At 37.4% G+C, this 26,463-nt stretch overlaps 1 protein-coding gene across 1 annotated transcript in view; it reads right to left on the bottom strand.

Moving 5' to 3' along the window:
- Nucleotides 1–26,463, bottom strand: part of grm4 (glutamate receptor, metabotropic 4) — a 141,713-nt gene that overhangs the window by 38,875 nt on the left and 76,375 nt on the right. The window contains exons 3-5 of the mRNA XM_036571112.1: nucleotides 9,574–9,709; nucleotides 8,649–8,803; nucleotides 5,778–5,918 (exon numbers count right to left, since the gene is read on the bottom strand). Coding sequence (XP_036427005.1) covers nucleotides 5,778–5,918; nucleotides 8,649–8,803; nucleotides 9,574–9,709 — 432 coding nt within the window. The remainder of the gene's footprint in view (nucleotides 1–5,777; nucleotides 5,919–8,648; nucleotides 8,804–9,573; nucleotides 9,710–26,463) is intronic.

The following is a 26,463-nucleotide window of genomic DNA, read 5'->3' as shown; positions in this document are numbered from 1 at the left end:
CAGCGCATTCTCTATTAATATGAAGAACCATTTCATGATGCAAAGAACTCTTTAATCATGCAAATATTTTTAACACGAATAAATAAATGTAAATGTATTTTTCTTCCATACTGGTGGTCTCTGCATCTTGAGCACACACACATCTTAAGCCGCTTCTCCTTCTGGGTCGCACGGGGAGCTGGAGCCTATCCCAGCAGTCATTGGGTGGAAGGCAGGATACACCCTGGACAGGTCACCAGCCCATCGCAGGGCAGACACACAGACATAAATTCACACACACACTCACCTCCTAGGGGCAATTTAGCATGTCCAATCAGCCTGACTGCATGTCTTTGGACTGTGGGAGGAAACCGGAGCATCTTGAGTACACTCTTAAAAATAAAAGTGCCGAAGGAGATGATTTGGGTCCCTAATTCATTTCAATGGATGGTTCATTTAATGATGAATTCAAGTGTCAAATCTGAATGAAATTCTGTTACATGAAATACTGATTTACACTTAAGGGTCATAATACTAACATTCACTGTTACCAGTAAATCGCAATGACTGCATTTGACTGTTTTTGCTGTAAGGTTACATCACACTGACTCCTTTTGTTCTGCCCACAGTTTAGTGGATGGCGCCCAGAATATTCCTCTAACACCATGTATTTCACTGTGTGAAAAGTGTGTTACTGAAGTTCATGCCCATAATGTAACCAAATAAAGAACGTCAGGTAAAAATTGACCGATGTGTTCTTTAAACTTTAGAAAGTAAATGCGCTTGATATAAAGGTTCTGTACCTATTAAACATATTTTAGTAACACTTTATTTGAAAACTACTTACAAAAGCACTCATAACACTTGCATAAGCATTGAACATATTTAAAAAGCAATGCTTAAACATTAATGAACTGCTTATGACAGTAATCTCAATATAACAGAAGATGATTTATGAAGTAAATGACATTGTAATTATATGACAGGCCTTCAACTTAAGTCACAGACATTTGGTCCATTTATAACACTGTCATGAAGCATCATTTCCATGTAATTGAACTTAAAAGGCAGAGGCTAAGATATCAGTTCTGTGTATTTTGATGTCTATAAACCTAAGTGTTAAACATGGAACAAATGTGAGTCACTTTAGTTTGAAGTCCTTAATGCCAATATATTGTCATTTACTTTATATAATACTTATGTTACCTTATGAAGTTACAGGCATGAGCTGTTTATAATTGCTTACAAATTGCTTTATAAATAAGTTATTCAATGTTTAATCATGTGTTATAAAGTCCCTGTGAAGACGGCCCTGAGAAAAGTGTTATCAATCACTTACAACCATACCTCTGGCCAAAAACCATTTAAAAATGTTCAATTTTAAGAGTGCATAGAAAACTACCTCTAACACACAACTCAGCAAACGTAAACCCATCTTGAATTTGAAAAGAACATTTCTGTGCCAGCAGAGCACTTTTCCTCTCAGGCTGGGGTAGAACAGTTTTCAGCTAAATCTCCTCTGCTGAGAAAACAGCTCTTACTTCTTGGATTTTAAACCCGGAATGTTCTTGGAGCATTAAAAAAAGCAATCAGAGAGATGTCGGAGATTGTGCTTCGACTCAGCCATTCATGGAGGCATTTTTTTGAAGATCTTATATCACATTAGTCATCATCAACAATGTCAGTGGGGATTTGGGCAGATCCGTGGGTGCGTGTTGACTCATGCATGGGTGGGTTTGTTAGCGGGAACACTATCCCTCTGAGGCTGTCTTTGGGCTGCATTCTGTCTTAGGTACCCGAGCAACGTAGTCAGCTCCTGCCACGCAGCTTTTTATTCTAGCTTTGAAGATGTACAAAGAACACGCTTGGGAATTTCCAAATTAGCTGTGCACACCTTATAAAGGAACAATAAAAACAAGCAGAAGGACATTTGCAAGGGTGCAAAGCTCATGTTCCCACAATTTTACAACACTACACGACCTCAGTAATGCAGCCAGCAACAACAGATAAACATTCAGTGTTTGCTTCTTAATCCCTAAAACTAGCTGGCTAATGACAATGAATACCTGTCTGTGCCAGCGAGTCTTTAATGGAAAACACGGGAATGTTTTTGTTTGCTATAATGTCGGCCTGCGTTCTTTACAATGCTGTAAACACGCTGATAAGGAGGGGATCTTTTCTACGTTAGCTCCAGACTCCATGGTGAATAAAAGGGTTTACCGAGCAGCGGGGAGTGGGCTCCAGTTCTGCATCAGTTCTCTCCGATAAATATTACATCTCCCCTTAGAGACAAACACTGCTAGAGGATGTTACCCAGTTAAACAGTGCATTGCATCTTATCATGAGCGAACATTACTTTGGATTACTAATGTTCTCTTCTGTGTGACCTCTAAAAATATTTCCCCCTTCGCCATAGTTAATCGACAGCATTGTGCGAGACTAATGGTTTTCATTAAAGGAACAAACATGCTTGTCATTGGCATCTGCACTTCAGTCTCAGTTTTTACACAGTCATAAAAATCTTACACGTTTCGATTTGATCCCCCAGGGTAATCTGTGCTGGGAGCAGATGCAAAAAGCTCCTGCTGTTTTTGTCTCAAAACGAATAGTGCACTTTTTGATGGGCTCTAAATGCTAAACATGCTGCAGTGTAAAACCTGTGTAAAACTTAGGACTATTCCTGGGTGGCAGACACAGTTGGTTTGCATCCATAAACTTTCATAAGGGCTTTAAAAACACCTGCTAGATCACACAGTGCTGCTGTTTCTCATGCCTGAACTCATACTGGCAGATCTGTCTGGGTTCACATACAAAGTAACGTTAGCTTAAATTATACAATGTGTGAGACTGTGAGGTACGTTGCTCTTATTTGTTATTATGATAATAAAGAGATCTCATACCAAAACATCTACATCATCAAAACAATGGAACATCAGGACGACAAGCTTTGAGAGTCTATTTCTACTGTAAAACTGACAAAGTTAGTGTTAACACGAGTTTGGCCAAAGCTCTCCTGGCTAGCTAACTCAGGGGCTGCTGAAATAAGTGGGCTAGTGGAGTGAAGCACTCCCCCACTTTCAAAGATAAAAAGGCATCAGATTAAGGTTTTTAAATTAGTTTTTAGCATGCATATCATTTCATTGTCACCAGAAGCTGTAGATTCACAAAGCCTATCTGTAATATCAAGTCAAAAGCATTGTGACGTATCACACATGGTCAATGCCCCCTAGAGTCGCTATTCATTTGGGATATTTAAGTCTGCAACATCCAGACTTCCCACAGTCTGCAGTCAGTACTTAGGGATGGATCATTATCTTGCAAAGCCCCTGGGTGCCAGAATCTTAGGAGACCCCCAAATTCTTAACAATAAGACCAAATAAATTAATAAATACCTGAAAAGTGAGGTTTAACAATAATGTCAGCAATGCAAATTTCATCTTTTTTGTTTTGAGAAGTCAAATTAGCCTTAATGATTTTTGTTAGTATTATTGTATTAACAATAATAGTATTGTATATAGTATTATTATTCATGTGCAGTATATTATTGTGTCTACAGTTCATGCTTTTGTGTAAAATTTGTGTTTGTAAAGGCAAAGATTTCTTCTCTTTTTTCTTTAAGCTAAAACGAGGCATAATGCAGATATAGAAGTATTTCTACACACATTAAAGGGTAAAACATCCCATTTGAATGGCATCAACAATGATATAAAACCTGAGGAGCCTGAAAAAAATAACATTTCTAGTTTTATTTCATTTATCATTTAATTTAATCATTTGTACATATTCAATGGCTATTCATTCCTCTCTTCATTATTGTCTCAACCCCTCGGGACCCCTGGAAGTATATTTTTTTACAAAATTTCAAACGACGATGAACGGGCGAATGAAAGTGATCCAAAATTACTTGGAAAAAATATTTTCCATTAGCTTCCATTTGAAGTTAAGAACGTTTTTTCCTCCTCCTGGACGCTCCCTGGTCAAATTACATGCTTTGTTGGTTTTCGAAGTGAAAATTAGAGGGTGTGTTAACCTATTTTCACTTTTGCATGTGACTTTATATATGTATTGTGACCAATAGTTTGCTAGAAATCTCATTTCGTAGTTTCATTATTATTTTTAGCCCCCACGCAATATTATGACCAGCTGTCACGGAGCTGTAATCCCACAGTGTTTATACATGGGTTGGTTTCTGCCGTAACACAAAGAATAAAATAATAAAATAGTGGCTGAATAAAAAGTTTGAATGACATTATACAGCCACAGTAATTAGGGCTGTTATTATGAACAGGTTCTCACAACAAGAAAAATGTATTTATAATATGTACAAGTCACAATAAAAATCAGGTTTTTGAAATATAAATCAGGTCTGCATGTAGAAAAACTGTTATATTAGAATAACTTTGTCTATAATAGTAACTGAAAAAATCCTGAAATGAACTAAACCAAAAATGCCTTCAGAAAATGTCCTTTGGAAAGATCTCAGCTCTGACCTCACCAATCTCTGTGCACACCACTTGGCAGGTGAGTAGAGGGGGTTGCCACACTTACATTTGACTTAATTGGCTAAGGCTGATTAGGAAGTAAGCAAACAAATAACAGATGAACCATGTGCATCTTTAATTGAATTCCGTTCCATTACTGTTCATGTCTATTCAGCAATCTGTAGCATTCTACTCACTGTAAAAAGAAAAAAACAAAAAAAGCTATAATAAATGAATTAAATTCCATGCATGTTACTAAAGCGTGGATTGTATTTTCTCCTTATACACAACAGGCTATTGTATTGGCGTTAATTAACGGAGCAACGGAGACAGTGCATTTAATCAAATGTTAGTTATTCAAGAATCTCCAGCGAGGCAACAATAATGATTTCCTGGTGAGTCTAACAATTGCTGTATAAAATTAAGCAATTTATTCTATCATGCTAGCATGATGAATCTTTTCTGTGCCAGAATCCTCTGGCTATGCGCAGAAAGCCAGCTAGCGAGAAATAAGTCGCCTACTTATGAATATGCGCGAGAAAAAAAAGTTAAATTCATAAGACATTTAGTGAACTGTGAAGCTACGGTCAGATGCGTATTCTCAGAAGCAGTCAGGTATAAAATCAGCTTCTGAGCATCACTTGCAGCAACTCTATGTGGATGTGAAGCCAGAGGTTGGCAGCCCTCCTGCTTAGTCTACTGCTGCAGTGCAGTAAAGGCTGCAGCGAATACCGGAGGAAGCCACCATCCTCCAGCAAATCTGCTTCTAGAAAGCTCTGCATCCTTCTCCTTGATCTTGCCGCACCCCGATTGGCTGCAGCCAGAGGTGCGTTGCTATGTGACAGCTGTGTTGCATGGCCAGGGGGGTCAAGTGCTGACCAAGGATCAACTCGGTGCTGAGAGGCTCAGTGCCGAAAAGCGCTCCCTCTAGAGAAAGCCTGAATCAATTAAAGATTATCATCTCTCCTCCTGTACAGTGGATTAGATGGGTTTTATGCAGTTAGTTCAGGGAAGATGGTGCTCAACCCAGGAGTTCAGACATGAAGGAGCTTCGTGGAATTACGACTTAAACAGGCACTTTCTCCAGCACGCAGCAGAGTAGGCCAAGCCTTTCTGAAAGGATTTGGCACCACCTTTTTTTGTATTCTCCTTTTCTCTCTTCCTCTCTCTCTCACTCTCTCTCTCTCTCTCTCTCTCTCTCTCTCTCTCTCTCTCTCACACACATCCTTTATACCCCCTCCCCCACCTCGCTCCTGCTTCTACGGAGCTTTGGAAGAGGGGTGTTTTGCCAGTGGGGAGATAGCAAGGATTTCTTACTTGTGCATTTCTTTATGCCGGATCCTTTCTTCAAGGCATGGCGGTTGAGCTTGCAGTTGAAATTGTTCTCCCAGAACTCCGCAAACCAGATGTTCCTCCTGTTGTTTTCCAGTGTTCGGCTGATGAAGTAACGATCAAACCCTGGGAGAAGATCGATGAGAAAAGTGTCACTTTAATGCGTTCTGTCAAAATCAAAGGGCAGAGCCACTGAGCTTTAGAGGACACAGACCAACACAGTGTGACTGAACGGTGCAGAAGCAGCGAGCTTCAGCAAGATAATCCTACACATAAAAAAAAAAATACAAAAACCAATATAATTTATAAATCTTATTGTAATATAATTATCATAGGTTATCTAAGCGACCATGCTGATGCTTTTCATTAAACATTACATTGTGCTCTCACTGATGTTTCAGCATTACTGAACATAAATACTCCTAAAATAAAATTAAAAAAAGGTTCTAAAATGGTTCTTGGTTCGGACATACATTTCTACGGTTCTTCAAACCTTAAAAGGTTTTTTTATATTTTCACATCTCATTTACAAACATAAACTGTCAATGTCCCCACTGTTTAGGAAATCTTTTTCCTGGACATTTTCCATGATTTCCATACATGACAGCTATTTATCACAGAAGATCATATTAGAACTACTTGTATCTATCAGCACCCTTAAAGGCCCATATCCTATATTTTTTTTTGTATTGTTTATCCTTGAGGTCTTCCTTTGACATTTGAGTGATTTTATGTATCAAATTCATAATTTAGTTTTACAAGATCATTTTCCAGCCTTCCCTTTTCCCTTAGAATGAAACAGACTGTTTTTGTTACCATTAAGACTGATCTGTGTAAATAATGTGTTCTGATTGGCTTTGCTGTGCCATGTTTCATTTAAATAGCAGTCTGAGCTGAAATCATCCTTGTAACTTCAGTGTGAGTGGGTGGGGCTAAACTGCTGTAATTTGAATAGGTGGATATGTGGAAATGTGTTGGTTTTGGTGACATGAAACAACAGTGAATTCAAAATGGGCTAGTTTTGCACCTGAGTTTTCCCAAATATATGTCAGGCTCAGATCTGGTTTAAATAGGTTTAAATTTCACAGCCCACCTCCTGCCTTTACAGACTTAATTGGGCCTAATGTTTTGGTCTGAATCTTTAAGTTAAAATATTTATTCAATGATTTAAATACTGTTCATTTAAAAGTACATTTTAATTCTGATATTCATGTTAAAATAGCAAAAAAGCCTACTGGCTATATTTTTACCGAGTCAAAGCCACTTCAGAAAAGATGTATCAGCCAGTCGGTCACTCATTCACTATTCACTTTATATCTCTCTCTCTTACTCTCTCACTCTCCCCGCTTGTTTCTATACAAGTTCTAACAAGCCCTTGTCCACTTGGCCCTGTCATTTTCCCTCAGGGGAATGCCCATCTTAAGGGCTGTTCCATTACTTTATTAACTCAAGTGAAGAGTGTTAGGGTTCGAGTGAGCACAAGTGCCTACTTCAGCAATAGAACTGTATGCATTGCTTTTTAACCTCGAAAATTATGTCAGAAAAAAAAAATTGTTGGACAAATCTGTTTATAAGCCATTACAGAAAAGAGCTTAAAAATGCTTCACATTTCAAATCCATAACATTTGATTTAATGGGCTTTATGTTACAAAATACTCAATCTATTAAACATAACTGCTGACCGATGATGCAACTTCATCACTTTGCTCTGCTAGCTGCTAGTTAGCATTCTAAAGGCTACATGGCTAACAACAAGAAAGGCATTTCAGCACTCCAAGTCCCGCTCCAAGTTTGTAGACAGACAAAGCGATTACTCACACACATTATGCACATTATGTCAAACTTCTCACAAAAACATTTTGCATTGCAAAGTTTGCAGGGCCAGCTGATTAGCTCACTGAGGCTAACCTGCCACTCACTGAATGAATGAAATGAAAATGCTTTATTCAAAACATTTCCATGTTCCATTTGAATAATCTGCTCCTCACTGTCCACTCGTTCCCTTCAGCTGCGAGTGACCACTTGTGTAACATAGGTGTGACACACATCTAAGTGGTGAGTCAAAGTGGACGAGGGCAAGTTAAGAAAAAGAATTAAAACGGGGCCTCTGTGTCTCTCTATGACCAAGCAACTTCGACAAACAGAAAGCTTAGACATAAAGTGGATTTCATTTGCTGAAAGCAACATCAGCGTTAACTAATGTTGGTTGACGGGCTTTAAACTTGTTCTAGGACTTCACTAATATTTCCAGGACTTTTTAGCAATTTTCTCATTTTCCAGTGGTTTTCTAGTCTCACAGGGCCAGACGTGATCTCATAACAAGAACACATGTCTGGGGAAAACTTTTGGCGCTGGCAATGAAATTTGCCGAAACAGGATTACACCCCTCTAAAACCTGCCCCCAAATTCCATTAGTCAGGAGAACCTTCAATATCACAAGCAAAACAAGCTATCTAGTGAAATGATATCGTTAGAGCTGTTTTTCCTCATAAGGTAATGTTTATTTTTAGCACATGTAATGTTTTCTTTGCACACAAGGCACTGGATTGGTTTAGAACTTTCACACTCAGTCTGTTCCCACTCTGATAAGTCAATGTTCTTGCCTACATTTAGCCTGAAGGTTCTTGTTATAAGATTCCGTCTTTCTCACCTAGTGTGAGACTAGGTGTTTCCATGACTGGAAAACCAGTCTCTAGGTCTCCTGGCTTTCAAGGTTTTCCAGGATATGTGGGAACTCTGACTGAAATGTTCTTTAGTGAATAAAAAGAGGTTCTTCCATGGCTTTACTTCAAGGAACCCTTTTTTGGTACCATTATTTTTAAGATTGTATATTGAAAAAAGCAGATTTTCTCTTACCTTTAATGGACTGACGTTTTGGTAAGATAGTCACTGCTCCCTCAGCCATCTCCTCCTGGTGGAGCACTGGAGATATCTTAGAACCCCAGCTATCTGACCCTACCCACAAGAAGTGACCGGTCAGATTGGCTTTCTTTGCTGCTTGCAGTAGCCTCCTTTAAAAAGAGCAGAATGAACAGATACAGTATGGTTTAGTTCACCAGTTCCCTGGGAATGAGATTGGGTCACATCAACTATACTTTATATGTGGTTTTTTTTTTGTCAAAATACTGTCTGCGTTCTCAAGCGCTTTGGTGAAACTCCATTTAGTGTAATTGCAAATCAATGTGTTATTGACTGTTCAGCATTGACCACAGTTAACAATGAACTGTATGAGCATGCTCGCAAAGGGGCTTAGGATGCCAAATTTAGTCCATCTGAATGAAAGAGCTCCTCACTGAGCTGACATGAGGCAGTAATGTCTGTGAAATATCACAGACATTTGTATAAAAAAAAAATCCATCCCATGAATGAAGTAGAAACCAGAGCACGACAAGTTTCAAAATGCTTAATATGGCTTGATTTTCATCTTAAAATGTTTGTATTCAGCACATAGTGACAGATTAAACATGACTGCCTTTCAAATCAAAAATAATTAGTTTGTAATTACAGACCAGTAGTTATAATGCATTTAAGTGAAGGCATTTAGTCACATTCTGTCAGAACATCTGGGTCGTAATGGGTCTGATTAGGAGCTCCAGGTGCAGCACTCAGAAATCAAGGGTTTTAAACATTCCCATGTGGAGAATTAAAACATGGGCTAGCAAAATTCATGGGGTTTTTAAATGGGGTTTTCTTCTCTGCTTTGTCATGACTGTAGAGTAATGAGGCTGTTTAATACTACTAATGTTTAGGATATGAAAACACTCATGTTGTTAAAACTCACCTTATATCATCCTCATTTGCAAAAATAATGACCACTCTGGCATTGGGGTTTTCTCCCAGCCGGTGAATGATCTTGTCAAACTCTCCTGCTTTGGGCTCACGAGGGATTTTAACCGACTGGGAGATACACACACCCCCTGCAACAGATAAGAGAAGATATTTAGTGGTGTCTTTGAGGATTCCCTTGTATATATGCTTAAAAATAAAGGTCCGTAAGTGCCTCGTGGTTTGGATAAACAGTTCTATGAAAAAGCTTTAATTGGAAGAGAGCCTTAATATTATGTGGAGGTTCTCTAAACTTTAAAAACACACTCACATACAGTACTGTGCAAAAGTCAGCGACCACCCTTCATCTAATTAATTTCCAGGCAAAATGGCTAATAAGTACAAGTTAGTCATTTTTCAGAGAGCATGTATTCTAACAGAACAACTCAACAATTAAATATAATATCTGAGTTTTTCAGTATTTAGTGTATCCACTCTTGCCTTTATTACAGTTTCCATTATTTCCATATATTTTCAGGAGACTCGCTTTCATTTTTTCAAAGAAATGTGCAGGGAGGTTTTTCCACACCTTAGAAGTTACATTTTCAGCTTCACGCTATTCAAGTAATGTCAAACACATTCAGTCATGTTAAGGCCAGCTCATTGTTCTGAGAAGACCAGCTGCTTCTTTGTTTGATTTGCATATTTGCTTCTTTTTTATCTGTTTTCTTTTCTCAGTAACAGCTTCTTGACAGCTACACATCCTTTCAGGCTCATAGTGTTGAGCTGTCTTCTCACAGTGGAAGGATGGACAGAAACACCTGGGTTTTTTTTTTAGATCTGAAGCAAAAGTGGAGCTTGATTTTCTCCTCTCTCTCAAAGATGAAAGCTTTCGGTGCTGTTTATCTGATGGTGGCAGTGTGGGTGGTCTACCAGGTCTTGCACATGTCCCATTTTCTCTAGATCTTCTAATCATTTTTTAAACTCCAGTTTTGGAAACTCCTGTTTTTGTCACTTATTTTCTTTTCACTTCCTCCTTCCTTATGCAAGTGGATTATCTCATGTCTAATCTCTTAAAAAATGAATAAATGGTCATTTTGACCATTGACCAAGGGGTAGGGTCTGACTGGTGGGGTCCAGTACTGTATTTTATATACAAAAAAAGGTTTCTTGGAGAACCACTGGTTCTTCAATGACATCACTCCAAAGAGCCATTAAAAATATAGAAGAACATTTATCATCCTCAAGCTTCAATAATTGTCTTCATCGTCCCTTTTATCTTTATTATCTTTATTTATCATAAGGCAAACGTCAAGTGTCCAGTGCTTTGAAGTGAATCTCTTGTAGTTAAATCGTCTCTAACTATCTGTCAGCTATATCATCCTTTTGTGAGAAGCAGCAGTTTTTCTTCAGCTTAAACTGGGAACAGGAAATCCAAAAATAATTTAACAGTGCAGTCATCTCATAAAAGCAGTCATGTAAAAGAACAAAGGGAGATGAAAGGAAGAGGTTTTAGGTCTTATTCATCCTCTTGGGCCTTCCGTGGGTTTTTGTTTTCACTGGTACAGTATTCTCCACTGTGCATCCTGTTGTGTTGATTTTACACAGTAACCTAGAAAACTGTCGAGTGTTAAGGTATTGCAGATGGTGCTGGTGCTGTATATGTGGCTGTTGCAATAAAGGCCTGAAGGAACAACCTGGTCTCTCCAGAGATCTCATGCTCTATCGGAACTTAATTGCTTTGCCTGGAAACCTCAATTTACTAATGCATTGCTCCACTGGGCTCCTTAATTGTAACTCTCTCTATGCGTGTTTTGTCATCAGGTATGGCACTGTGTGTGTTTATCCTGCGTTGCAGCTAACAGGATTTAAAAGCTCTTTACTAACCTATCATGTCGTACCTACACTTACAGTATGCTACTCTGGTGGAGTCCTTAATTTACTCTGCACATTCAGCTCTGTGGGTTGAATATTTATGTGTGAGAAGACACAGCAAAAAATGTGACTCACTGTGACCGCAGTACACATTTGTAGCTAATGCTGTAGCTCATCATGCAGTGGGTCTGCCTATGAATTGTTAAAGGAAGTTTCCCAACAAAGTTTCCCAGACACTGTTGGTAATTTATCTCTAGTTTTAAAAGATAAAGAACATTTTGAACTAAACTAGCTTTCTGCAGCTGCCCAAACTTTACATGGAGATAATTATTTAAGCTACACTTCCTATATCTCAACCTATTATGTGCAATTCTCCAACGTTTCATATGATCATTCATGAAATTCATATCTATGATGCAGAGAAATGCATTTTTCCCATATATATATAAAATGCATGAGTTGTGTGTTTCGGCTTATACTGTTATTGTCACCTGTGATTGATTAGGCTTTAATAAGAGGGGTCTAGGGACATGGTCCTCCAAGAAAAAATAATTTAAAATGGCTTTAAAATGTTGGTTTGTCATGAACTGAACAGGCCAAAAAGGTACTTAAATCAAGCCCCCCCCTAAAACTGGCCTGTCAATGGCCCTAGTCATATTCAAACTTCATTTATTTATTTATTTATTTATTTATTTTGCAGCTTTTAAAAATGCTAGCTCTTTACAACGCGTCAACTTTTCATGAAAATATAAATGAAAGCATCATTCTCATGAAAGCAGCTCAAAACATGTCCATAATATTTGAATATAATCATCCTGCAGATAAAAATATTTATATAATTTAGCGGATCAGCTGAAGCTCTAAGGTATAGCAAAAAAATTATGAAGTAAATCTTTCTATTTTTTAACTTTTTTGGCACATTTTTTACTCCAATTCTCATTTCCACCGTGTCCAAATATGTGTTTCTCATTGCAAATTTTTGTCATTTTTAATGAGAAGAAATGAATTTACCTTACTTTTAACTGTTGAATAATGTTTTCCTGGCAATCTGTAAGAAAATTTACCAAAACTAGAAAATGTTGTGCAACACAAGTGAAAAGACCTCCATGACTGTCAAAGTGTTGTGGTAATGAAATAAAATTGCAAAACATTATATTTTGCAATATGTATACCAACTTAATCCAACAGCAGTATTTCACAGCTTGTGAAAAGTTTGGAGACAAAAAAAAATATTTACAAATTTATTTTTAAATCTTACTGTGTTGCAGTAATGAGAATTTGGTCACTTAAATTGAAACATGTTACTAAAAATCAATTTAAAATCAATTAAATAATTTAGAGTCATATTTAACTATTAAAAAAAAACATAACATTTTTGTAATTCTATTTTTTTTAAGTTGAGACCCGATATTTGTAAAGGGTCAGTATCAGTATACCACTGGGGCCTCATAACTTGCAAAAAAATTACTTTAAATTTTCCATTTTTTGAAAGTTGATTATATGAATTAGACTGGAGATTGCTTAAGAAACATGTATATCAATCAAAATGACTTTTCATTTATCTCTACTCTGTCAAGGACAAATGAAGAACAGATTAAACCTATTTCTGTTGCACTGTGATGATGTGACTGACAGAGAAATTAGGAGAAATTCATTGTTTTATAATTGTTTTTAATTATGAAACTTGAGTGATTATATTAGGGACATAGAAAGGCACCTTATACTGATAATGGCCCTCATGTTTGTCAGAGTAACCCAGAAACGGTTCAGAATCACACACACACACACACACACACACACACACACACACACACACACACACACACACATTATCTAATCTGCTTATCCTTCTGGGTCCCGGGGGATGCTGGAGCCTGTCCCAGTGGTCATTGGGCAGAAGGCAGAAAACACCCTGGACAGGCCGCCAGTACATCGCAGGGCAGACAAACAGACATATACAATCACACATACACTCACACCTGGGGCAATTTAGCATGTACCCGGAGGAAACCCACGCAGACACTCCACACAGAAAGGACCCCAGACGCCCAGCCGGGGAATCGAACCCAGACCCTTCTTGCTGCAGCGTGAAAGCGCTGCCCGCTTCTTATTGCATTATACATTTGCCATGTTTTTTTCGTTTTTCCTACGAAGTTACCACTTTGGAGATTTACCTCTTTTTGTAGTGTCAGTGTACCAGTTTCACACATAACATACATGCTTTTTTGGGAAGAATATATCAAATTCATACCTCAGAAGATTGACAAGCACATCTGTCCCTGATTCTTTAATACAGACACACTGTTAATGACAGTAACATTAGGTTGAATGTAGTACAGCGACTTTTGTCTTGTCCTTTCCAAACTTTCTAACTTGTATTAAATGCATGAAGATGTATGTTGACAAACAGCCAGTAATCTCAGGTCAGCTTCATGACTTCTTTTTGTCTGCAGCTATGTGCGGCTCCTGCCAACTTCCAGACAGTTCATTTGTTCCCGTGCTAAAGAGAGAGCATTTTTCAGGGCTTTGACCTGTCCTTGTTGAGAGAAGAGCGCTGCTCAGAGTCAGAGGTGTTAATTAGAGGAAAAACTCTCAAAGGCACCATATGGGACATGAGCAGCAGGATTCTTACAGACATACGCAGGGCTCTGCATATGCTCCTCAGTAGCAGAGGGCAATTCAAATGACTGATGAACTCTAGTTAAGGGACTTTTTTTATTTTTTCCACAGGTAAATGAGTGAAGGGAACATTTACAAAGCCAAACTGTGGAGAAAGTCGAACTATGACTCATCACACCTCATTCTATTTTAGTTGTAAAACTTCTGGCAGACTGCTAATATATGAGTCATGAAATAAATATACAGCGTCAGTGCATTTTTCTGTATAGTGCGCAAAATTGCATCAACAGAATTATGTTTTGTATCACGTTTTTATGCTGCAATGTGCTGCTGTTTTATACAGCTATATTAATCGGTTTATCTGTAGTTAGTAGAGATTGGAAATCCAGCACATGTGACACAATATAGGTTAGATTTGGTCTATTTTTCATATGAAGTACAAACTCAATCCAAAAAAGTTGGGACAGTGGGTAAAACAGAAACAAAAACATGACTTTTACATGTATTTAATTGACAACAGCATAAAGAAGAGATATTTAATATTTCACTTTATTAACTTTGATTTTTGTAAATATAAGCTAATTCCAAATTTGACTTCTGCTTTTAGAAAGGTGCAATATTTTGGAATTTTCCGCAGGTAAAAAAGGCAAATAGGTTGCAGATGATGATATCATGAGTATAAAAGAAGCATTCGTGAAAGGCTCAGTCAGAACCTTGCAACAAACTGCATGAGCTACTAGTCCAATGTTTAAGAACAATGTTTCCAGAACATGATTGCAAGGAATTCAGGAATTTCACCATCCACAGCCCACTGCATTATTAAAAGATTCAGAGAATCCAGAGGAATGTCTGTGTTTAAAGAGTAAGGCCAAAAACCAATATTGAGTGCCCATGACCTTCGATCCCTCAGACGGCACTGCTTCTGTAATAAATCTAACCACATGGGCTTAGAAATACTTGGGAAAACCTTTGTCAGTAAACTCAGTTCGCCACTGCATCTACAAATGCAAGTTAATGCTGTACTAAACAAAGCAGGGAGCCATATGTCAACAATGTCCAGAAACGCTGCTGACTTCTCTGGGCTAAAGCTCATCTGAGATGGACTGAGGCACAGTGGAAGTGTGTGCTGTGGTCTGCCAAGCCCATTTTTAAAATTGTTTTTGGAAATAATGGATGTTGTGTTTTTCAGGCCAAAGAGGAAAAGGACCATCCTGGCTGTTACCAGCATAAAGTTCAAAGGCTAGCGGCTGTCAAGGGGGGTGTGTTAGTGGGTAACTTACACATCTGTGAAGGCTCCATTAATGCTGAGGGGAACAAACGCATTTTGGAGAAGCATTTGGTGCCTTTTTCAGGGACGTTCCTGCTTGCTTCAGCAAGACAATCTCAAGCTACATTCTGCACGTGTCACAACAGCGTGGCTTCATAGTAAGAGTCCAGACCTGTCTCCCACTGAAAATGTGTGGCACATTATGAAGCACAATATACACCAATGGAGACCACTGAGCAGCTCAAGTATTGTATCAAACAAAAATGGGAAAAATTCACTTTCACAACTACAACTGGTGTCTTTCAAATGTGTTTCAAATAATTACTACATGTTTTTAAAGAAAAGGAGAGAGAACACAGTGTTAAACATGGGCCCATACCAACTTTTTGGGACATGTTACAGGCAACAAATTTAGAATAAGTGTTTATATACAAAAAAAAAAACAATATAGTTAATTTAATTCAAGTTGAAACATTAAATATCAGATAGCAGATCATTAGTGTCTGTTTTCATTTATAATTTCCCTGCTGTCCCAACTGTTTTGGCATTGGGTATGTAATAAATCCCAGCAGTTGGACAGTTTTATTTAAACAGATTTACTAATCTTCAATCATTTTTCCCTAGAAAATAAGCAAAACAGAGAGATGGTGTTGTATAATGTTGGAATGGCAATTGACCTCTGCAAAGGGTCTGATGCAATAATTCAGTGACCTCTGGAATAATCACAATGCAGTCCAAGCTATATTAATAGAATATATTCACTCACTCCACTAGCTTGCCTCTTTTTTCTTTGCAAAAAACATCACTAAGTGGACAAGTGTTTAAATTTGAATGGCCTTAAATCACACACTGTAATGGCCACCCACATAGAAATACTATAGTCTCATAAAGACTAAAATTCTGTGCATACCACCAACTACTGTTGAGGTTTTATATCACCATAAAAAGAAAACATGTAACATAAATGAATCAATGTAAGTCCCTCTCTATCTGTCCTTCTTCCCAACAGTGGAGCAGATACAAGGCTTCACTAGGGCCTTTTCCAGGCAAGTCTCTTGCATTAATAACTTAAGAGGCCACTTGAGGATGCCGCTGCATTCAGTAGATCCAGAGGATCAAAGGGAAATACATTTGTATTGATGCAGATGTCAGCATTATAATCTTTAAGAATCCAATAAACGAATACTTCATATAATGATTATAAATACTGTGTGTACCTGTCTACATCTCTCAGTTTGGTTGAGAAAAATGAGCCCCTTTATAACATTAGTCAGGTGTAATTTCAGTGTGTGGAATGTGCAGATCTCATGTCCTACAATATGAGTGAGATTACAGGATGAAGTCAATGTCCAAAAGTTTGGAACTCATCCAATTTTTATTCTGAAATCAAGGGTATTAATATGGATAACAGTCTCTACTCCTCTAATAAGGCTATGCATGTTGGAACATTGCTGTGAGGATTTAATTGCATTCAGCCACAAGAGCATTAGTGAGGTCAGGTACTGATGTTGGATGATTAGTTTTGGATCACAAACGCCACTTCAACTCATCCCAAAGGTACAGGAGCTGCATCACTCCAAAGAACATGGTTCCACGGCTTCATAGCCCAATGCTAGGGGGGGTTTATATACCCACTAGCCAATGCTTAGCATGCTGATCTCATGTACTGTACTATGCATAGGTCTAAGGATACATATCTGGGTATTTATCTGGGTAGTAAGTGTTCATTTGTGCAAAACACTAACATTGAACTATATACAACACTAACATATAACTGTATACAAATAAACAATACATTGTGGTTTTATGTGTGAGTGTGTTAGCTCTTGTTTTTATTCTATTAATATTTTAGTTTGCTTTAGTTAATATCTTATGTTATAGTCGGTTTACTTGTCTGGTCTGTTCAGTATGTTACATGTCATACATGTGTGCTCCCACCAACATACTTAGAGCAATATAAAGTGATTTTGATTCTGATTCATTAAATTATATGAGCCATCTAATGATCAAATTTATCCATGCAATGGCTGAACTGCAGTGAGGTTCTTCTAACGGTACCTATCTGTATTCCAACCAAGATAGTAATAACTTTGTGAAAAAAAAAAAAAAAAGGAAAAAACATTATGTTTTACTGTATTTGTGTTTACTAGGGGTGCGGGAAAAAACGATTCTTAGATGCATCGCGATGCAGATGTGAACGATTCTGAATCGATTCACAAATGTCAAAATTCGATTTTCTAAATATTTAATTTATAACGTAATGTTGACGGAACTCAAAGGGCGGAACTTGGAAGTGGGTAAGTGCAGGCGCCCGGACAGTCTGTGGCGGCACATAACAAAAACACAACTGGATGAGGGAGAAATCCGACCGACAGCATCTGCATTAAAGTCAGGTCAGGAGTCACAACCCAAAGGTTAAGAAGAGCCATTTTGTCCTTTCAACAAAAATCGAACCACCTTGGGAGCCACAACATTTAATGTCCAGTATGTCTCAGTATGTGCTGATGTCCTAGTTTAGGCTAAAAAATATATAACCGAAAACGTGGACTAACTCTGCTCTGCTTTAAGCTTTAGCTTAAAATGTCTTTCAGCTTTCGGTTGTTTTACGAGGCTGAAGTCGCTTCTCATTCGCCAGCTTCTTGCTGAACTTTCCGGTTCCACCTTAAATTCTGACTGAGACGCCGAATGTAATTGCGGCACCATTTAAGGTGGAACAGGAAAATACGAAAGAGAAGCGACTTCATCTTCGCAACTTTTTAGTGTTTGACAGTCTCTCGTTGCAGATTTAACATACCAGGAAACCAACTGCGCTGCTTATAAATGCAAATTTATAAGTCCATTCATCTCCCAATGTTCGTCTGTCTTTCACTCCACCCCCAACCCCCCCCCCCTTCTAATTCACTTGCCACATCACTTCCATTTGATTTATTAATACAAGATATTGGACGGAAATGCACTATGGATCATTACAAATCCTTTTTTTTAAACCACCAAGTCCTCAGACAGTAAGAAAATAGAGATCATGTGGAAAAAAAAAGATGCATCGAGATGCATCGATAATCGTTTTATAATCGCATCGCAGCCCTCTGAATCGTAATCGTTTTGAAAGGTGCCTAAAGATTCCCACCCCTAGTGTTTACCTGTTTTTATTCTAATAATATATGTTTTAATGTTGAAACAACTTACATGTTATTATTATTGTAAGACAGACCAGGTGGTGGGTAACACTATTTTGAGTGGTCTTTTGTAGATGATAAACAAATTCTTAATAAAGTATCAGTAACACATCAACAACATATCAGTAAAGTAGCCGTAGTGCAGCATCTGAATATATTGAGGTAAATATCTTGAAGATGTACTGTTTATGCATTATTTACATTAAGTAGATGTTTTGTTGATATGTAACATGAAATAGACTTAATACATGACTTCCAGTAAGGTAAACCTAACCTTACCCAAGCTTACCCAAAACCTAACCCTAACCCTGGCCCTAATCCTAACCCTAACCTTCACAAAATCTCAAAACTTAACCCTTTGTTCCTAATCCTGACCTTAACCTCATCATCAACCCAAAAGTTAACCCTAACAATGGTCCTAATCCTAGCCATCACCTTAACCTCAACCCAAAACCTAATCCTAACCCTCACCCTGGCCCAATCCTAAACCTAACCCTAACCAATACCTAATCCAGTTAAACTCCAGTTACTGAATGGTGTCAGCAGCATGTCTATAACAGCTTGTTGAGGATGTTGAGATGATCTGTATTAGACCTGTTACATGTTCAGTGAGCTCTCAGGTCAACATCTACTGATTTGAACCCTCCAAATAGTGAAAAACAACTGAATTCAGCAGATTATAGACAATTTTTATTTACACAGTTAATTCAAAGTCCCTTAATAATCTGCTGAATGTATTCACTGCTGCTACATCATTGATATTTTGTTCGTATGTTACTGAGCGTCTGCTGAGTGTTTATTTCATCTACAAAGGACCACTCAAAATAAAGTGCCACCCTAATTTTAATAGATTTTTATTAAAATCATTTTTATCATAATGGCCCTAAATTCAAGTATCCATGACATTTCAAAGGCACCCCTTCTCTGAATTGTGCATGAATATAGAGGAATGGCAGTCATTTTCTCACGTACCAGCCTGCTGGAATGTATTTTACACACAGTTGAACTGTATGACTGCTAAAAATCTGATCTTATTCTTGATCAGATACATATCATGCAAAATCAGATCTGAATTAGATCAAATTTATGTATTTTTTTCTTCCATTGTGCATGCACATTTCACCCTCATCATCCAGTGCTGGCAGCATGGCAGCAGCAGCTAACTTCAGTGCCAGTAATGGCTGTAAAAGCTATTAGTTAATAACGAACAGCTGAGGGGTGTTCAGAGCAAATAATCTTCACAATAGAGGCTTGTCTGCTCATTTGCTGTTGCTGTTGTTCCTGATGCAGGTGGATCGTTCATGTGACGTTACTGATTTCTTGGTGTGTATGTGGGTCGTTTCGGAGCACAGGTGTGCTCAGATATGGGTCACTTATAGTGAAAGTGAACCATCAAGGAAGAAAGATTGGATCTAAGCCAAAACGTTGCGACTGAGTGTTAAAGATTGTAATTGAACCATTAAGTTTTTACACTGTATTGTACATACCAGATATCAACAACACATACTACAGCTCAGGGGTGGCGCCATACCTCCAAAAGTGGTGGGGCAAAACATATTGTTTAAAAAAAAAAGTGTCTGGCTGAGTGATGAAATGCAATTAGGCCACTGACTAAAATTGCCTTTCATATCATGCTAATCACCTGTCTTTATAAACCTATTCAGGGGTGGGTAGTCACTAATTACATTTACTCAAGTACATGTACTTAAGTAAAATATTGATGGATATTTACTCTCCTGAGTATTATCATAAAGCTTAATCATAATACCTTTCTACTAAAGTATATTAGTAGGATCTTTTATTCTGTTACATTTTAGCCTTTCATATTTAGTTACTAATTCTTTTTTGTGTTTAATTTCAATATGTTTTGATGGTGGTGATTTGTGATTACATCTCTGACTTTGGAGCTTTATATTTTAGACCAAAAAATCCTAAAAAAAGAGAAGAACAGAGCCACACAATATTCAGTTCCTATGCTGATAAATGCTGGATGTACTAAGAGGTTCCAAAGCAGTACTCAGTACTTAAGTAGATTTTCAAGGTATTTTTCCTTTTACTTAATTATTTTATGTATCAATACTTTTACTGAGCATTGATTTAGGCTCCTTTACCGACTTTTGAGCCTGAACATGAACAGCGTCAGTGTTTGTTTTGATGCTGGCCTCTCGCCACCGTGGTTCTGGCATAGGTTTCGTTTCAACTTTTTTTGGAGGGTGAGGGTGGATGTGCACCACTCATACCACTGCTAGTGCCTTTAGAGTGAGACTCAACCTGACCAATCAGGTGCAACAGAGCTCTAAATGAGTCTCTCCACTCCACAAACTGGACACCTGGCAGCCCTAATTAGACATACATAGGTGTTAAGCAGACACAGAAGCATACCTTTAGATGTGGAAGCTTTTGCTAAGTTTAACAAAGTAAATAAATCTGCAAAACGAACACCTAGGGCACATGCCATAAACTAGGCTACAGCATAGTCTTTTTAATCCGGGCGAGAGCTACAGCCTGCAGGAGATAAATAACTAGTGTCTTATATTACACTTTAACCTGCTTAATTTACCTCACTTTTAAACATGCTTGACAGTCTTGCATGTTAGAAAAGTGGAGCTGGTTCAGTAAAGGAGTATGAAAGATGCTGAATATATAAAGACTCCATTTCCCAAGAGTCTGTGTGCAGGGATTAAAAAACATGACAGAAAATATGGACTTAAACCAAAGATACTATCTGTTTAAAACGATGTGATCTAAATATATATATACAATTGCATGAAAAAGTTTGAACACCTCTGGTCAAATTACATGTTTTGTTGTTTTTCTTGAAAATAATTGCGCAATGTCTATTTATTTGTTTAACATATCAGAAAAATAAAACAAAATCAAAACTGTGGCATAATTTTTGTACAGGTCATTTATTTTTGCATTAAATTCAGCAAATAAATAGTAATTGTACATTAAAATGTGCAGTTCTTATTTTCACATAGAAAATAAACAATAACATGTAATTTGTCATGTAATTTGTTGAAAAGCAAAGTCCAAATGTGTTGAGAGTAAATGACTGGGGGTGGGCAAATAATCCCCCTCTAAACACAGAAGTGGACACTCCCCCTCTCTTTAGATCTGTACTTGTGCTCTCATCTGCTCATGCTATAAATGTGGCTCATGTTTTTTCCCATTAAAAACAACAACATTATTGTTATTGTGGTTGTTATTGTAGCTTGTAAAAGAAGTAAAAGAAACATACATAATTGGCAGAAAAATGCCAAAACATAATGCTTAAATAAAGAAATAATTCAGTTACGTAAAGGAAGAATCATGAGGAAACAAAGAAAACAAAACAACATGCTGACAAACAGTGGCTTCTTCATATTTTCCATGACCCGATGTCTGCTATTGTCCTTTTTTTGGAATTCTTTTTTTTTTACTAGCAGCTGAAATGGCAAGCCCTGAGTCAACGTGACACAATGTCAGAACCTTATCCTCAGATTTGTGCCAGAGTCAATTATCCTTGCTAGGCACACTGTGAGAAAAGTCAAAATGAAGAAACTCACAAAGCATCCATGACTTCAAAGGATTCAGCACAACATCTTCAATAACACTTAAAGAGTCAATGCTCTCAGATGAATTTCGATTTGAAAGTTTCAGGGCTGCACTTAAAGAGTGACTTTCACTTGAGGCGAGGAAACAGATGTATTATTCCAGACATTTCCGAAGCTGAAAAATGGTTGTTTGTTGTCTTTGCCGAAGCAGTGGCTCAGAGCTGGACTTTTTGTGGCTCAGTGTGGGTTTACTGAAGTCAGTGTGGAACAAAGACAAACAATGCCACTTTTTCAAGACCTCCAGCTGACTCCAACATCATGAAGAACACAAGCTTTTCAAAAAGTCAACTAGAGTCAAGACGCACTTAGATTCAGGCGTTCATATATGTCACTCTTCCATGGCAGCTTAGGAATTCATACTGAAATTTCACACAGAATGAATGATCAGTAAGCACTGCTGTATTTTACATGAACTGTATGTTAATTAAGATTGTGTCAAATTATCACACCACATACAGCACTGTGCAAGTGTCAGAGCCCACCCTATATTTGTTTTATTTGCAGCCAAAACAGCCATTAAGTATAAGTTATTCATTTTTCAGCAGATATTTTATGAGGACATTAGATAGAAGATAATCCACTCGCATGAGGAAGAAAACTGCAGTTCAAAAAATAATTGAACACTCAGGGGGACAATGGGGAAACTGTGACAACCTGGTAGACCACCAATATTGTTCTCGTCAGACAAACAGTACTAAAAGCTTTCATCTTTGAGAGAGAGGAGAAAATTAAGCTCCACTTTTGCTTCAGCTCTGAAAAAAATCCACATCTGGTCAAATTACAGGTTTTGTTGATTTTGAAGTGAAAATAAATTAACATATTTTCCAGGGAACAAATTTAAATGAGACATTTTCTGCAAATTTTGTGCACAATTTTACAATTTATTTTTACATTGGATGAACTAAAACATAAAATATGTGCCATAACCTTTGCACAGGCAACATTTTACAGTACAATTACTGGTTATTTGCTGAATTTAGTATGTTATGTTATGTACGTTATTAGTCCTACAAGGGAAATTTGTCATTTTGCTGCCTAACTGTGCCCTATCTGAGAGTAGCACAGCGTCGCTAGCAGAGCAGCGCCGCCTGGGGCAGTGGGGGGTTAAGTGCCTTGGCACATATTTTATGTTTTATTTTTCCCAATGTATTAAACTCAGAAAATAAACAGAAATTATGTTCCATAACTTTTGCACAGGCAACATTTTATATTTTATTTTTTTCCCAATATATTAAAATCAGCAAATAACCAATAATTGTATTGTAAGATGTTGCCTGTGCAAAAGTTATGGCACATATTTTATGTTTTATTTTTTACAATGTGTTAAACTCAGAAAATAAACGGAACTTATGTGCCATAACTTTTGCACAGGCAACATTTTATATCAACATTTTATATCAACATCATTGAATATGTTTGGGATTACATGAGAAGTAAAAAAATGCAACCAACTTCTAAGATTGAACTTTGAAGATGTACAAAAATATCCCTGCAGAATTCTTTGAAAAAACAATAGCAAATCTCGCATTATGAATGGAAGCTGTAATAAATGGAAGTGTGAAACAGGATCTTATATTCAGTTTTTGAGGCTTCTGTGTGATGTTTTGTTAGATATATTATTTCTGTTGATGGACGGCCTCTGACTTTGCACATTACTGTATATCCTACCAGTGCAAACTGTGCCTACTGTATGTCAAATAACCTGTTTTCAAATGCTCATCAAGTATGAAGATTTGTAAAGGCTTTTGCAATGCAAGAGGCTGTTACCCTGTGAGGGCCAATTTACCATTCCCCACCCTCACCGTCTACAGATGAGTAACCTCAGACTTGATTAGATGTAGCAAGGCCTCTAAGGCTTCGATTAGGATCTCTGTGTGAAATCAATTATGGCAGGCAAATCATGTTTATCTGAAAATTTCAGATGTATGTATGCTGAAAGTGACGTGGTCTGTTTGCTGCATTATTGAAGCATGCTGGGTTTCAAGATTATTCATCAGTCAGTCGTGGCCCACGTAGGCTCCACAGCATAACTGGCCGACAGCATCCCCCTGCGAAACACGTCGGTGGCAGTCACCTCTCAAAAGTCACCAAATCTATTCCACTGTTTCAAAAATCGACTCTTCAAGGTCCCTCAGCAGCAGACGCATTATAAATTTGGCCCATTACTGCAACCCTGAAAGTATTGAATATGGTTGTGATTCAAGGACAGTCAACAGGATAAAAGAAGAAAAGAAGAAAAGTATATTAAAGGACTCGATGCTTGTGCTACTAAGAAACTAAGCCTACTTTTTGCTTAAATGTCAGAGTGAAATCATAACAATTCTATTTGGGAATAAACTGACACTCAGACTAGATTATGCGGTGCAAACAAATAAAGCCAGATGGTATTGTTATACAGGCTAAAGCTTCTACCTTACATTTATCTAACCTGGTAAAAGTCATGTGAGAGAAGTCATGCCATCAGCTACTCAAACAGCTTAAACACTGCAAACACTGTTTAATCTATTCAGACAACATCCTGACAGCAGTATTAGAATAGCCTCTTTGATTGTCATGTTTGCACCATATGCGATTTCCATTTCATATACAATGCAAATAACAGATGTTGACACAGTTCACAGATATTAAACCACCATCTGGTTAAGAAGCATTAAACTCAGTCTTCATAATTTCCAATATGCATTTTCTTACTGTGAAATTTGAGGGATTTTCACAAATGTTCATCAAGCCCTCTGCAGCTAAAACAAGGATGAATTAGCAGTAGTTCATTATGAGAAGTCCTGCCCTCTACTTCCTTTTTTAGCTATAGCTAGGAAAAAGACCCCTTTTTGGGGACATACAGTTCTGTGCAAAAATCAGAGACCACCCTTATGTATATTCAATGTCTAGTTTTTCAACATGAATGAAAGCAGAAAACATATGTTCAACAGACAATTACACAGAAGGCTTAACAACTCAATACAATAACAATGGGCCTCATTCACCAACCGTCTTCAGAAGACATTTCTTCTTAAAACCCACTCAGCTTTCACGATGATTCTGACAACAACACCAGTGTTTTCTTATTAGGATTTGTTTTTAGGTAAGAACAGAATCTAAGCACACTTAAGAGCACAAAGGCGCGAACAGTTCTGTGGTTTAAAAACACATCATGAATCTGACGTTTTTTCTCTGGACCTTTCTCAAGAACACATTTAAGAAAAACTTCAGAAGATATTGGAGAATGAGGTCCAATGGTTTTTCAGTATTTAGTGTGTCCAGCCTTTGCCTTTATTGTTGTTGCCATTCTTTTCAGCAGACTTGCTTTCAGTTTTTCAAAAAAAATAAGGGATATTTTTCTACACCGCCACAGTTCTGTCTAAGAAGTTGGTTGCATTTTCTGCTTTTCACAATCCAAATAATCCCAGATTACAAATTTAGACCATCAGTCCATAAAACCTTCCTCCACATCTCAGATGTCCAGTTTCAGTGTTCTAGTGCAAATTGTTTCTCTTTTCTCGGTAATGGATTGACCGCTACAAATCTTTCAGACCTATTTCAGATCTGAAGCAAGAGTGGAGCTTGATTTTCTCCTCTCTCTCAAAGATGAAAGCTTTAAGTGCTGTTTATCTGATGGGGACAGTCTGGTGGTCTACTAGGTCTTGCATGGGTGTTAGGAGTCCCATTTTCTCTGTATCTTTTAATCATTTTTTCAGCTTCTGTTTTGGAAATTGTGTTTTTCCAACTTGTTTTCTTTGATTCTCCTTTGCTTTATGTAAGCCCAGTTAGCTTACATATAATCTATTTTCAGAAATATTTCCTTTAGCTAATTTAGGTGCACATGAGAAACAAATCTGAAGGCAGCTAAGGTAAGTTTGGTAGATGCTTGTGTGGATGTTAGTGTCTCTTTGAAAGGGAACATAATGTCAGTGACTCATTTGGGAACAGATGTAACAGTTTGGTTTTAAGATTTAAAGGATGGAAGAGTTAAAGTGGCAGAAGGGTGCACAAAATTAATAGTGGACTAATTAAATACTGATACATTTAATATGTTTTACTTATTTATATACTTAGGGATGATGACTTTTGTGTACAAATGAATAATTTGAATGATTGGAAATGAATAAATATAAAATTGTATTTAATGTTTTCAATCCATTGTTTAAATAACAGGGTTTATTAATTGAATAACTTGCAAAAAATTGCAATTTTTGATTGGAAATTGAATAAACAAAAGTGTGATTGCTGACCTTTGCACAGTACCATGTGCACTTCTGCTGTAGGTGGAACAACCTGAAAAATGTACCTTTTTGACTGTTATTTTAGTCAAAGACAAAGACAAATCATTTTTATGCTTCTTCGTGTAGCATGTTCACCATTTCACCATTGCATTA

The sequence above is a fragment of the Colossoma macropomum genome, unplaced genomic scaffold, assembly GCF_904425465.1.
Source record: "Colossoma macropomum unplaced genomic scaffold, Colossoma_macropomum, whole genome shotgun sequence".
Taxonomy (NCBI): domain Eukaryota; kingdom Metazoa; phylum Chordata; class Actinopteri; order Characiformes; family Serrasalmidae; genus Colossoma; species Colossoma macropomum.
Note: the sequence above shows the minus strand (reverse complement) of the source record. Positions and strands in the feature narration are given on the sequence as shown.